The sequence below is a fragment of the Calliphora vicina genome, chromosome 4, assembly GCF_958450345.1.
Source record: "Calliphora vicina chromosome 4, idCalVici1.1, whole genome shotgun sequence".
In the NCBI taxonomy this organism is placed as follows: Eukaryota; Metazoa; Arthropoda; class Insecta; order Diptera; family Calliphoridae; genus Calliphora; species Calliphora vicina.
This window is the reverse complement of record NC_088783.1, coordinates 121,790,387-121,805,604: the sequence shown is the minus strand read 5'-3', so window position 1 is coordinate 121,805,604 and position 15,218 is coordinate 121,790,387. Positions and strand designations below refer to the sequence as shown.

The 15,218-nt window shown below is 29.0% G+C and overlaps 1 protein-coding gene across 1 annotated transcript in view; it reads right to left on the bottom strand.

Moving 5' to 3' along the window:
• The window catches only part of LOC135957819 (uncharacterized), a 62,650-nt gene that overhangs the window by 15,020 nt on the left and 32,412 nt on the right, over nt 1–15,218 (bottom strand). Inside the window, 2 exon segments of the mRNA XM_065508623.1 lie at nt 9,757–9,851; nt 13,154–13,331. Of these exon segments, the coding sequence (XP_065364695.1) occupies nt 9,757–9,851; nt 13,154–13,331 (273 nt within the window).

The following is a 15,218-nucleotide window of genomic DNA, read 5'->3' as shown; positions in this document are numbered from 1 at the left end:
GAAGCCACTCATTTGTTACAACGGGCTCTATAAATACCGAAATTTACATCAAGGAATGTTTACAAAAAAGGCTGCTTCCATTCATAAGACTTCATAATGTGTCCACTTATTTTTGGCCTGACTTGGCATCCTGTCACTATGGCAAACAAGCCCTTGAGTGGTACAAGAACAATAATGTGGTATTTGTACCAAGAGAGGCAAATCCTCCAAACTGCCCGGAGCTAAGGCCAGTGGAGAGATATTGGGCTCTTGTTAAAAGAGAATTGAAGAGTACAAAAAAGGTGTCCAAAAGTGTGGTAGATTTTAAACGGAGATGGACTACATGTTCGAGCAAAGTGACAGAAAGCACTATAAAAACGTTAATGGAAGGGTTTCCGAAAAAGGTTCAAAATTTCATCACTAGTGATTAAAACTATAAAAATAATTTTTTTTGTAAATTGTAATAATAATTTCAATCAAATAAAAAAAAAATTAAAGCTGTAAGTTTAGTGGTTTCTTTTTTATAAACATATATGTATGTTAAGAATTTTTCGATCTCATTCCTTATTAGACAAATTAAAAGGTATAAATTCTTTAATTTTATACCTATAATGCAACAAATTGAGGTACTACCATGTTCAAATTTTTGACACTGACTTAATTAGTTGTCTAGGTTAAAGGTACGAATCTTGAAATAGGCTTACATGTGTCGCTATTTTGTCGTTGTTAAACTTCTCGTTGAATTATGACAAAATGCAATTCGTAATTGTTTTAAAAAGTGTTTAAAATATCAAACTAAATTAATAAAGTTTTCAGTTTTAGCAAATTAACTCTCTTCTATTCTCTTATTAATTGAATTAACTCTTTTAAGTTTGAATGTAATACAGTTTTTCGTTTAGTTACTTCCCCCACCCCCCCAAAAAAATATATGACACCCACTACTTTTACAGCATTTAGGACATTGACTTTTAAAAAAAAAACTATACGTTTTCGTTTTATTTTCAGCTTCAACTTTTTTTCGTTCTCATTGCAAACAAGTCAATACCATGGGAAGCGAATGTTACTGCCATCAGTTAAACAAAAAAAGTTATCAATTGCCAAAACTATATTGTGCAAACTACAATCAAACGTGGCAAGAATAAAACAGGGTGCATTCAAAATAGGAATAGAATTGTTATATTGTCTAAATTTCAATCTCTTTTTTTCAACATTATCGTAACTGATAATTGTTTTGAAACATGAGTTATAGATGCCAATCATTATGATAATTATGGATCAATCGTTTGTTATCATTATTTTAGGTGCTCAGTCCCAGGTTATATAGACATCATTAGACGGAGTTTGGTAGAAATACATTTTCCTTAGCATCTAGATCAGTGGTCGGCATAAAGAGAACGTGGAATATAGATTATAATTTTATATATAAATAGGCCACACGTTTTTTTGTGGTACACTTTTAAGTATGTTATTGTCCACCAATATTGATGAAACATACATATATGGTTTAAAAGGTTTTTTCTCTAGATGTGCACAATATAAAAAAAAATATTTAAAAATTCTTTCCATAAAAGTGGTAAAAAAACATTTTAAAAGTGGTCGAATTTCGGCACCAGGCGATCCTAGTAATATATTATTCACTCTCATTTTCTGTTGTACTCTTACTCGCTATTAATTGCGATCTTTGTTCTCTATTTCATATATTTAATGAACTTTGTTGACATTCGTGTTGCTTACAGGTAAGTAGCCGATCGTGTTCGGCCCTGGGTGCTTTGAGTACCGATCACTGCTCAAGATACCTCTGAGCGAATCTTTTGCAGATCGTTCTGATTTGTTCGAGATGCAATAATCAACTGACTTTCCTTTTCTCTAAAGGAATTAGATCAGTGATCGTCATAAAGAGAACTTGGAGTATGGATTATAATAACAAGCTGATATTTTCTCTCTTCTTCTATTGTAATCTGACCAGCTATTGATTGTGATTCTTATTTTTGTAATTTGTATGAATTTCGATGACATTTAAAGGTAAATAAACGAAAATGTTCGGCCCCTGATGGCTATAAGTGACGACCACTGAACTAGATCATTATAGCTATAAAATGAAATTTGTTGTATATTTTTCCATCACCCTGTATCACATTTGTATAGGGTAAAACTATATCGAGAGGGTGCCTTTAGTGCTCTGTACACATACAATGATTTAAAAGGAAGTGAATTAACAAAAAAAAAAAAAAGAAGTAACTGAAATAGGGATAAAACATTGCCAACAGTTAGAATCCCAACTAACAACGGTCACAATTAAATCCTCTCAAGAAAAGTTAAATAAAATACTAAACGAGGTAAGGAACAAGCGTCACATTTAACACATTGAAAAATAAAATTAAAACAAAAACAACAAAGTAATAAGGCAAAAGTTTTAAAAATGTGACATTACTTTTATGCTACAACTCAGATTATAGCAATGTTTAGACATGATTCAAACAAAAAAAAAGAGGAAAAACTTTGTTAAGGCAAGTACGCTCCTTGCTAATTACTTCTATCGTCAATAAAAGTTTATGCTATTGTTTGCAAACTTTTAGTTTATATTACTTTTCATAATAACTTTTTCTCTAACTCTTTCTGTCTTTGAAATTTTATTAGAATTCTTGTTTTTTAAAAAAAAAAAACATTTAAACCATTTTGGTTATAGGAAATATATGTTTTCTTATATATATAATTCCAATTTATTTTGTATGAATTTGAAGGTGGTCTGTTTCAATTCAATGCAAGTCTGTCATGACTTTTAAGCAGCAAAACTTTACTTTGCCACTATTTGTGTTTTGCAAACTTTTTGGACAAAATTGTTTTCAAACTAAAATTTATACACACATATTTCTTTTTCAATGTCCGCCTTTCTTACATGTAGTTTGTAGTTTAGTGCAAAAAATAAAACAATTGAAACTAAATTAATATGCAACTGTTTTTAGCATTAACAACAAAGGGTTTAGTATATAGAGTTATGAATATATCGTCATAATTCTATGATAGAATAAAATTTAAAGAAAACATTTTCTTTGACCAAAAGTCCTTTGATTTTCCAAGCGACAAGTCTAAGTAGAATTTAGTTAAATATTAAAATAAATCAAAAAAATAAGTCATGACTCAGCAGGTATGAGTATTGGGGACTATTGTGAACGACAAACTATTGTGAATGATATACATATACTTATATTTTTTATTAATTTTCGACATTTTAAAGGTTTAAAATGTATCATTTTGTCTTTACAATCTCCATAATCAGTAAATTACATAAAAATCAAAGGAAGTAATTAATGCCACATGTTATTAAGAAATCTAATTGCAAAACCTCAACAATATTTGAAATAAATAAAAGAGACCAACTTACTAAACTCCTTTCTTTCTAAATTCAAGCCTTTTATCACATCTGATAATTTTCACGCAAAAACTGTGAATGAATTTATAATTAAAAATCACTCATACCACCCGTAAACCAAGACTATAGTGAATGAAAAATAATTTTGAATGATTTCGGAATTTTAAAGGATTAAGAGGTTTAGAAAACCTGCTTGTTGTGTTCTTCTCCTTATATCTGTACAATCTCTATAATCTATAAATTACATACAAATTAAAGGAAGTAATTAATTTGAAATAAATGTAAAACTTCATGAAGACATTTTAATAAATCTTCTTTTCAATTAAATACTACAGCTTAGAATTCTAATGTCACATGTTATTAAGAAATCTAATTGCAAAACCTTAACAATATTTGAAATAAATGAAAGAGACCTACTTACTAAACTCATTGCAAAAGATTTCCTTAAACTAAAATATTTTGGTTTTTTTTTAGTTTCTGTTTCTTTTCGAATTTAATGAGTGATATGTATGCAAAACTTTCTAAAGTTTGTGTATTGACAGTACGTTGTACTAATTTTGTTGCAGCTAAACTAAAAATATACACTTTCAGGTACACATACATACATACATACATATATGTTGGTATTTTGTTCTCTTTTTAAAAGGAAAGTAAAATTTGTAAAGATTTTCATCATTCAACAAAATTAAAGAAAACAAACATTACTCCTAAGAGTCCTATAAGAACTGAAGAAGCAACCCAACTAAAACAGCTCTTTTGAATTCATCAGAAGCCAATTTACTAAAACAGACAAATGTTCATTTAAACACACATCTGTACATACCACCTTTAGAAATACATATATGTATATTGTACATATGTATGTATATCTGCAAAAACTAGTAGAAGATGAAAACCTATCTATACATACATATGTATAAGTAAACACATGCACTCTCTTCATGTAATACAATAATAATAGTTAGTTGTTGCAGTAGTAGTAGCAGTAGCAAAAGTACTACCACTAGTAGAGTTAGTATTAGTAGTAGTTTCTCCCTTTTTAAACAATATGAAAAGGAAAATCCTTATAATGTTGTCGTACTTTAAAAACTAAAGAAACGGATGTATGCTAAAGGTTTCCTTCTATTTTTGCTTTCTTTTCATTGTTGTTGTCATTGTTTTTTTTTCTCTTCTTTTTTTTTGTAAATATGTTTTATATTATAAAGAAGTTTAATAAATTTTAAATGTTTTCCCCACTTGCTGTCAAGCAGAGGATATACAAATTTGGATATGTGCTCGTTATAGCTCTTAAAAATTCACTGAAGTTATGTGCATTAAAGCATTTAATTCAATTGTCTTAAGTATTTTGAGTTAATAGTTATTAAAGGTGTTCGTTATTCTTTAAGTTTCTAGCTCAAGCCAGGAAGTATTTATTTGAAAGTTGTTGGAAAAGTTAAAAGCAAAATCAAATAAAACTAATAAAAAGAAGGTTTAATATGTTTAATTGTAAGATTATTTGAGTTTGGGTACAGTTATTAACATCACTTTGCAAAACTGTTGGAATTGGTCCTTCGAACCGCAAAGTTTGCTTAAATTTAAGTAAATTTGGTTACTTCCTGCAAACCATTGATGGATATTTTTTGAAGATGCCTTAAAATGCAGCCTCCTCAGGCTTTGTACTTAAATACTATTCGAAAACTGTTGATTCTTCAAATTGGAAAATTGGTCCTACGAACCACATAATTTCAAACAAGTTGGTAAATTTGCTTCCATTCTCAAAACTAATGTCAGATATTATTCGAAAGCGCACTAGACTATAGCTTTTGGCTTTAGCTTATGACAGTATACTCAAAAGCTTTTCAAAAACAATTGGTCCTTCGAATCGGAAACATATTTATTTAAGAATGAGCGTAAGGGTTTAATTTCCTTACTTCAGACTTATATATTATCTTTTTTAAAACTTAAGCCTTGGTGCTTTGAATCAAATGTTTTTATAAAATAAAAAAAATTTTAAAATTAACTTCAAAGTCTCTGTACAGATTTTGTCCTATAAATTGATAGAATATTATTCACATAATTAGAGCAATATATTGATTTTCTTACTTCAGACTAATCTTATTTGAAACTTATAAGCTTTTTAAAAATCTTTCGCTTTGATCCTTCGAATCGGATGCATTAGCTCCTAAAGAATTCTTCTCACCTGACAATTAAATGGTCCAAATAAAACTTGGTCCTTCGAATCGATTCTTTGAATTGGTAGTATATTTTTAGAAAATAGTAACAAATGATTGATGTTGTTGCTTTGAGACTTAAAAAACAACGTACTTTTCAAACTTTATATAAAATAAATTATAAGTCTTTTCCAAATCTCTATATTTGGTCCTTCAAATCCGACATTTTCCTCACAATGTTTCAATTATATAATTAGAGCAAAAGAGTGATTACTCTCTTCAGAGTTATATAAAATCTTAGCTCAAACTTAAATATAATCTAGTTCCTGAATTTAAGTTCTTCGGAAAACTTTGGTCCTACGAATCGTTAAGACAGAATTGAGACAAAACATTGATTACCTTCATAGACACTTATATAGAATGCTATTGGATACTTCATTATCATAAAGTTTCAGCTTAAAACTTTAAATCAAAGTAATTAAATTAATTTCACAAAAAATTTCAATTTGGTCCTTCGAATCTAATTATTATTTTTTAATGCTAAATGGTAAAAAAAGAGTGACCTCCTAAAGGAGTAAGCTTAATTTACAGCTAAGTCTGTGTAAGTAAATATACTTTTGTGCTAAAAAAAACTATGAAAAAGAAATCTTTTTCATAACTATTGTTATACACAGAAAAGTGTGACATATTATGCCGGCCCAAAAGTATGCTAAGAGCGTGCAAAAAAACTCAACTTTGCTATGTGAAGTAAGAGTATGTGAGAGTAAGTGTAACGTGTATAAAAGAGTATGTGTGCCAAATATGAATAAATCCAGAAAAATGCAAACACATTCAAACAATACTAAAATCTTTTAAATATTTTTTTTATAAAAATTTTTTTATTTTTATTTTTTTTTATAAAGGTGTGTTTGCAGCTCTGTACATGTGTTTAATTTGTATGTATATGTTTATATGCATAAAGAATACCTTAAATAGAAACTTTTTCGTCATGTTTCGTTTGTATGGTAAATAATAAAACAAAATGTTATGCATATAAGCTTTAAACAAAACTAAGTTTTAAGTAGATTTTGTTATTCATAAAAAATAAAATTAAATTTAAAATTTGCAAATTTCCTAGAAAATCATTTAATTTTTATTATATTTCTCTATGGCTCTTATCTTTGCCAACTCATATACTTTTCTTTACTTGATTTAAATTCAAAGATTTTGCTTCATTTTTTTTTGTGTGTTTCTCTTTGACATTTTTTATTTAATAGCACTTCTTTTTAAGTTATCTCGTTTTTTATTATTTACCTTTTTACCACTTCGTTTAAGAAGTTTGTAATGCATTTTTGTTAAAATTAAACTTCCTAGTTATTTCTTTTCTTTTTTTATTATTATTTTAATATTTACATTTATTGCATTTTTCGTGTTACTACTGGTCGTTGGCACAAATATCCTGCGTTTTTATTTCTGTAGCTTTTCTCTTGCTTTTTATATGAAGATTTTTTATTTTTTTAATAAACTCACACAGAAGTTTGTTTAGTGAAAAGGAGTGAAAAGGCGAGAGGAATGAATGAATGAAAGAAGCCCAGAAGGCAAAGAAGTTCTTGCATATGTATGTGTATAAGGCTTGATGGCCTCAATGAATATGTCGCCTGCATTGCAAGGACTTTATAGAATTCTTACATTCTATACAGAGTCTGTTTTAACATGCCGGTTTTATGTTCGTGTGAGAGAGATTTTTCATTTTTTTGTTTCTGTTATTTTCTCATGAATTTCTTTTAAAGTATTGTGTACCTTTGGTAATAGTAAATAAATGCATGCACACATGCATGTCTGAATAAAGGAAATCATTTCAATATTTTACCCAGCTTTCCTAATAAAAAAACCATATAGAGTACTCAAATACACAAACATATACCAATATATTATATTGGTATACTAACATTGCATAGTTTAGGGCATGCACGAATTGTTTTAAGCAATAAAAAATTTTATATTCAAAAATGTATAAAACAGAAAGTTAGTAAAATTTTGTTCTTAAAGTAATCTTTTTTTAAGTCCTTCTAAAACTGCCCACTTGCTTTTTATAAATATGTTACTGCTGGCTTAAACTTGTATCCTTGTTTTACGATTTGTATATCGTTCTCCATGCTCATAATGTTATATAAATATAAGCTTGTTATGCCGTTCCCGTTCTCACAATATTATGTTGCATCAATAAGTCAAATACACTTTAGACAATTTTCATATAAAAATTTATTAAAAGTGTTTCATTACTGACTGAAATTTTTTTTTTTTTAGCAAAAAAAGCTTTTCTACAAAATAAAGCTTTTTCACTAAAAAGGATAAATCTAATATAAAAAGCTTTTTTTAATGAAAGCTTTTCACAAAAATATAAGTTTAGAAGCTTTCATATAATTAAGTGATATTATACATTATACATAGGTATATGTTGAGAAATAGGCGATATTGACAAGGAAAATGGGTTACACCAAAAAAAAATCAGTTTTTCTCCAGATTTCTTTTTTTTTTAATATTTTTTTTTTGTTTTTTTCTCCAGATTTATTTTTCACAAAAAAAGCTTTTTTAAAAAAATAAGCTTTTAAGGTTTTTTCAATAAATTTGATTCCAGAATATTTTATCTTTTACACAAAAAGCTGTTGTAAAGCTATTTTTAGAAAACAAAACTTTTTCACAAAAATATTTTGACATATATCTATAAAAAGCTTTTTTCCCATAACTAGAATACGATTTTTTACCAACAAAATAATGTTTAAAATAAATAAGTGATAAAAAAATACTTTTTTACAAATCAAGATTTTGTTCAAGCTTTTTCTAAGCTTTTCTTTAATAAAAGGCTTTTTCTTTAAAAACTTTTTTTTTAGATTTTGTTTAAATTTGTTCAGATGAAGTGCATATAAGATTCGTCACAACCGATTACTAAAACTCTTACTTGCTTGCTTTAGAAACAAGTACTTGTATTACTGCGTCTAATAAAAGCTGTCTGTACCCTGCAGTATTAAATGTGACAATTGTCAACTTTGCTACACCAATATTGCTACTTAGCCAGAACTTCATGTGGAACTTAATAAAAATTAGTAACAATAATTACTTTTTTAATGTAAAGTTATGCAAAACATACCTTAAATTTGAAAGCTATTGCATCTATAGCAACTAATGATGGAATTAAATAGGGTATCTATTTAGCAACAAATTCGCTAGTTCGATTTCAAATTAAAAAAATAAACAAAACACATTGATCTTGTAACAATAGAGAGTGTCAATTGTCAGCAATAAATCCGTCATTTCAATTTAAAATTAAGAAAATAACAAACAGAAAGTTCTTGTAATTACAGAGTGTGTCAATTGAGACCCAAATTGTCAATAACATATTCGCTAGTTCATTATCAAATCAAAAATTCGGGTAAGATTATGATCGTGAGTTCGAGGCAAGCTAAAAATAACACAAATGCAAAAGTCGAAGTGTTAAAATCTCCTGCTACAATTATAAAAAGAGTGCGCAGTTATGAAATTTACCACATAAAAGCCTTGCAATTAGGTTGTTGAATAATCAATGGTAGTTATAAATATGTAGCCAACATATTCCCTAATGAAGAACTAGTTCCCAGACCTGCAGGGTATGCACTATGACTACATCTTTATAGCAAAATAGTAACAAATATTATAAAATGTTGTCACTTTTAGATATTAGATTACTTTAGGTTTCTTATGAGAGTGTATTTATGGGAAATAAAAGGATTATTTTAGCTTTGACATCTCTAGGAGAGTTTTATTTCCTTATAGAAATTTAAATAAACCAATGTTTTAAACATACATAGTTTATAGTTTTAAAAACAAGAGACAAAATTTTTAACAAGAAATTTAACAGGAATTTAATCTTTGCCTATGTTTTTTAACTTTAAAGGCAAAAAAATAAAGGCTTCAATTACAAATTCTGTACCTGCCATTAAACAATGCTTTCACCTCTATACCAGCATAATAAGATTTTCATATTTTCCAGCTATTAAGAGACATTTAAATAAATATGCCAGTGGTAGATAAATTACAATACAAAAACTGTCAGTATTGCAAAGCCGTTGCAATATAAAAAAATAAAAGAATTTAATACAGAATTTACTATAAAAATATTTCATAAAATAAAGCTAGTGGTCATACTTATTTGTTATACTCTCATACTGATACATAAAAAATTTATTGATTTTTGTATATTATTATTACTTTTTTCCCCCATACTTTTTTTTTTGTACATACCTGTCGTTTTAAGCTCAATACAAGTCCTTCCACTTGTTTGCCGGAACTGAATGCTTGTAATAAACCATTATGGAAATCATCGTTGCCATAGAGACCTGTAAATATAAAGAACAAAATATTTTCATATATAAATATTAAAATATTGTAAAAAAAATTAAATATTTTCCAATTTTTTTTTCGTAGTAGTTAAAAAGAAAATAATAATTGCAAAAAAAATAAAAAATGAGAGAGAAAAAAAGCTGGCTTTAATACCGCCAATGAAACATCAATTGACCCTTTTATTAATTGAATTTGTTGTGTGAAGTCAATGATCTCGACTACACCAATGCAATCAATATTATAATTGAAATTATATGCAGCTGAAAAAATAGTACAATCCATCCATCCATCCATCTATCCATTTATTCATTCATTCATTCATTCAGCCAACGAAGCAATCAGCCAATTCATTTGAAACCCTATGCCCACAATACAGATCAAAGTAGAAAAGAAGAGAGAAAAAAAATAGTGGCCCTTTTTCTCTATACAGTCAATTATCATAAAATTCCTTTGCCTCAGACCAGACACCGGGCGATACGATACGATACATTGTAAGAATTTGCAATATACGAGTATTTATTATGTATTTTCCATTTATATTATTAAAAATAATTGCTATACAGAGACATTTAAATCTATAATGTGGGATGTATTTGTTGGTTTTCATTTTCTAGTTGCTGGTTGTGGCTGGCTGACTAGCTGGGCTGTTGGTGGTTGGTTCCTTATGAATTTGTTTATATATATTGTGAGTCAGTGTCTTGGAAATGAGCAAATTATGCGCTTAAATTCTTTACAATCAAACATTTTACCAGATTGTATTACAACAATTAGAAAACAAACTTACATTGTATTCATTCATTCATTTATTTGTTTGTATTTCTACTTAGTCAAAGTATGAAGGTTGGCTGGGTACTAGTCATCAACATCATCAGCAGACTTGTAGTAGTTTTAGTAAAATTATACCGCAAATACTACAAGACGCGAAAAAAAACACACAACTTTTAGAGAAATAGGGTCGGAAATTGAATTATTTTCCCGCATAGTGAAGTCAGTCCAAACAAAACATACAACCAAACAACCAACCAGTCACTCAGTCAAGCAGCCAAACCCAGCCATCAGCACCCAACCACTCTAGCCTGGCTGCTTTGCTTGTTTGCCTGCATCCTATGAGCCCAACCAGGCGTATTCTGTTGGCATCCTTTTTTTTTGATTTGTTTTTTTTTGTATGTCACTTAAGCCCTTAATCCTTAAAATAATTGTATTTTACAATAAAACACATACAACAAACCATTCTCAAAAAATAAAAATGAAATAATAACACAAGAAGACGACACTAACAAGAAGATAAAAAATTATTATTATTATTTTTTTTTTAACAACATTTGGAACAGTTGACAAAATGAAATGAAAACAGACAAAGAAATGGGGGGCAGTGAGAGAGAGCAACTGCAAAAAAAAAAAACAGAAAGAAATGGAGCAATTGTAGCATACAGTACTGATTATAATAAGTCAGTGACAGGACAACATTCGTAGTCCATAATGTTTACACGGTAGATATGACAATAAGTCGCCTACTCCTCCAACTTCCTTGTGACTTGTGTGCACTGTACACTCTCCCATACCTTAAATTAAAATGTTATTTATTGGTGGCATAAGCGAAATGCACTCATTCATTCATTGTCTGCAAAGAACAAATCTTAACCCTTTCGTAGCGGAGTTATGACTGCAATTAAGATTACACTATGTAGAGAGGTTTAAGGTCAAACTTATAATGGTTGCTATTAGTAATTTGTTTAATGTGCCACTGCATTACCAGGGACCAATAAAATCGCTAGTTCGATATTTATGTTAAGTGAATGACACCAAAATCAATTCAACAACAACAAATCTTATATAACCTTCTCGAGAGTAAACTTTATGATAAAGTAAAAAGCTTTTTTTTTCGAATTATTTGGTTAAAAAAATTAGATTTTAAAAATTTTGGTTGAAATATATTTTTTGTAAAAAAAAATTTTGTTTGGAAATTTTTAAATTTTTTTTAAATTTAATTTGAAACTATTTTATTGTAAAACAAGTAAGAGAGCTATATTCGGCTGTGCCGAATCTTATTTACGCTTCACAAAATTATACTTAAAAATAATTTATTTTTTTTCCAAAGTTGTTTTTTTTCATTTCTTGAATTTTTTTTTTCGAATTTTGTACAAACATTTTTTTTATAAATTTAATTTTTTTTAAAATTTAAAAAATTTTTTTTTTGTTTTTTTAATTTTTTTTTAATATTTAGCGAAAAAAAAACTTTTGGTGAAAAAAAATTCGGGTTAAAAAATATTTTTTCCGTTTTTGACCCATTGAAGGTCCAACTTACTACGGTTTCAAAGGTCTTTGAAAAATCTATCATTAGATTTTCATATTGTCTATATTAATGACTTAGTAATCCAGATATAGGTCAAAAATCGTGGTGGTCCTGGTTTTTTTCTTATATCTCAGCCATTTGTGGACCGATTTTCTCGGTTTTAAATAGCAACCGAGCCGGAAAAATTCCGGAGATATTGATGTATGAAAGTTGATTTCAACAGACAGACAGAGGGACATGGCTTCATCGACTCCGCTATCTATAAGAATCCAGAATATATATACTTTATAGGGTCGGAAAATTGTATTGTGGAAATTACAAACGGAATGACAAACTTATATATGTATACCCTTCTCACGAAGGTGAAGGGTATAAAAAAATCAGGCTAAAAAAAAATTTGTTAAAAAAAATAGAGTTAAAAAATATTTTTGCCGATTTTTGGACATTGCCGGTCTGAATTTTTCTAACGTTATATACGTTTTGGAAATGTCTTTGAAATTTCTACCATTAGATATCCGTTTATGTTTATGACTTAGTAATGCCTATATAGATAAAAATAGATCAAACATCGAGATAGTCGTGCCCGATTTTCCCGAATTTATATAGCGGCCGAACTAGGAATATAGTGGATATCAATCGGACAGATTGAAATGGCTATATATCCAAATAGCTGTCACTCTGTTAATCAACTAAGAATCTATTGTCAACTCCCAGAACAGTCACATGTTAATGTGATCTACAGGAAATGTAGCCATTAGATCAATTATGATCACATTATTAGGCAACTAATCAGTTTCAGTTCAGTGAGCTTTCATACCGCCCCTTAAAGGTTTAAAATAAATCTGTGTTATTTCTCTTTAATCTTTATGTCCATACAAGTCTTTTATTTACTTTGTATAAAAAAAAACTGTGAATGTGAATTTTTTGTTTCTCATTTTATTTTCAATTATAAATCTTTGCATTCGTTACTCTGGCTGGCTGGTTTGTTTTTTTTTGTGTACTTACCCAAACCTATGGCAGCACATGTCATCAATGTAATAATCACCAAAGAACAACTCTGACATCTTTGTGCGCTGGGTTTTCGTTGCTTACGGTCACAACAGCGTGTGAGCAGATACAATAGTAATCCAAAGAGTGATAATATTAATAAACCGGCGGGAATTGAAGCCAAAATGCCCAGACTCTGTAATTAAAAAAAGTAAAAGAAAGCAAGAAAACAAGTTAAAATATGCAAATGTGTAAAAATACATAAAACAAATGTTTAAAATTAATTGAAAATAAGAAGAAAACATCGATAAAATTAAGATCTTTAATGTCTTTAAAACAAATCATTTTAAATTTATTTAATTTTCTTTTAAGTCCTCCAAAACTAGATGCGTCACTTACTACCAGTATTGTACTTGCAATAGCCAGCAATAAACAACCCACACATGGCTTTCATTAAGTTTGATTTAATTTGAAAATTACCCTTGCGTAATGAGTTGCAATTTAAACAGACACATGTTTAATCGCATTTGGCCTCCTACCGCTGTTTTTGACACAATAGTAAATGTCAAACACACAAAATTTTTTTCACAATTTCAAACCGGAAACACAATGTTTTTAGTTAATGCTATTAAATTTTTGTTTTGTAAACTCGCTTTACCCTCATAAAGAGAGTCGCAAGATTTGTAATGTAATTTACGAATTTAAAGTCGTTTGGATTTTTTTATGGATTTCGAATTTTATTTTATATTAAATGAAGCAATAACATCCCAGCAGTTTTTGGGGACTGTCCAGAACTAGTGATTTTACCTATCACTTAGAGTGACAACTAGTTACGTGCATGTCCTAAGCAGGAGGTCAATTGATCCTTTTTGATTACAAAGAGACTGTCAGATAGCCGGTCTAAAGTAGTCAACGCATTGGATTTATGTACATACTGGTTATTTAGAGTCAGTTACTTTACTAGCTACATAACTGATTACTTGAGCAGCTTCATAATTAGTTATTTTAACATCTACGGGTACTAATTGACCACAAGTAGACAGTTAAAAAGATCTCCTAGACAGTCCAATAACCGATTGATTGCTTGTCAACAAACTTTTATCCCACAACTCCACAATAGTTTTTTTCTGGCAGGTAAAATAACTACTTTCTAAAGTGCAGTACAAAATAAACGTTTAAAGTGACTACACTCTAGATTACTTAGAGCCACTAAAGTGGCAATTGACTTCAGCATAGATTACATGGGATGTATAAAGTAACCAATTGACTTCTCTCTGCTCTACAAAGAGCAGAGTATATAAATTGGAGTCTGTCAAGTGATCAGACATTAGTGAAAATTACTATAAGGCATTCATTGAGTACTAGCTTAACTGCTGGGATGAGTTTTGATAGAGTTGGTGTGCCGGAGGAGGATGAGGACAATACAAAAGTTCAACACATCTTTTTAGCAATAAATACAATAACTACTAAACAAGTAAATATCTACATTTCTATTATGTACATTATACTCGTACTTATTTACTAGTAGTGCTCACTCGTTTATAAAAGTATCTAGCTATCTAGACAAACAGACATTCCTACTACACATTATAAATGTTTATTATAAATATAATGTGGAAAAATGATTGTAAATAGAATTATCATAATGTCATGGAGTAGCTACTTACAATGATAGTTGAGTGTACACAGATAAATATATAGATGTAGATGATGATGATGATTGTTTAGAAGTAGAATGTCAAGAAAACATGTATATGAAAATAAACCTGAACTGTTTCTTTAGACTGGTATGTTGTTGGTTTTACATATGTACCTCGTAGTTGTCCATGCATCACAGCTTAGGATTTTTACAACTAAATCACGTACGAAGGAAAACAACAACAAAAACGTTGTATATGTGTAAAAACAACTTATGAGAGTGTAACGTGTAGAGTGCAAAAGTTTAAATGCAAAAATTTATTGGAGTGGCAAAAAAGTGTAATTCTTTAGAAGTTATGGTTTACAAGACCTGTTACACTCACAACTAATCTGAGATTTAAGCTTAACCTTCAGTAGTTTCTTTAGTCGAAATTTTCTTTATAGA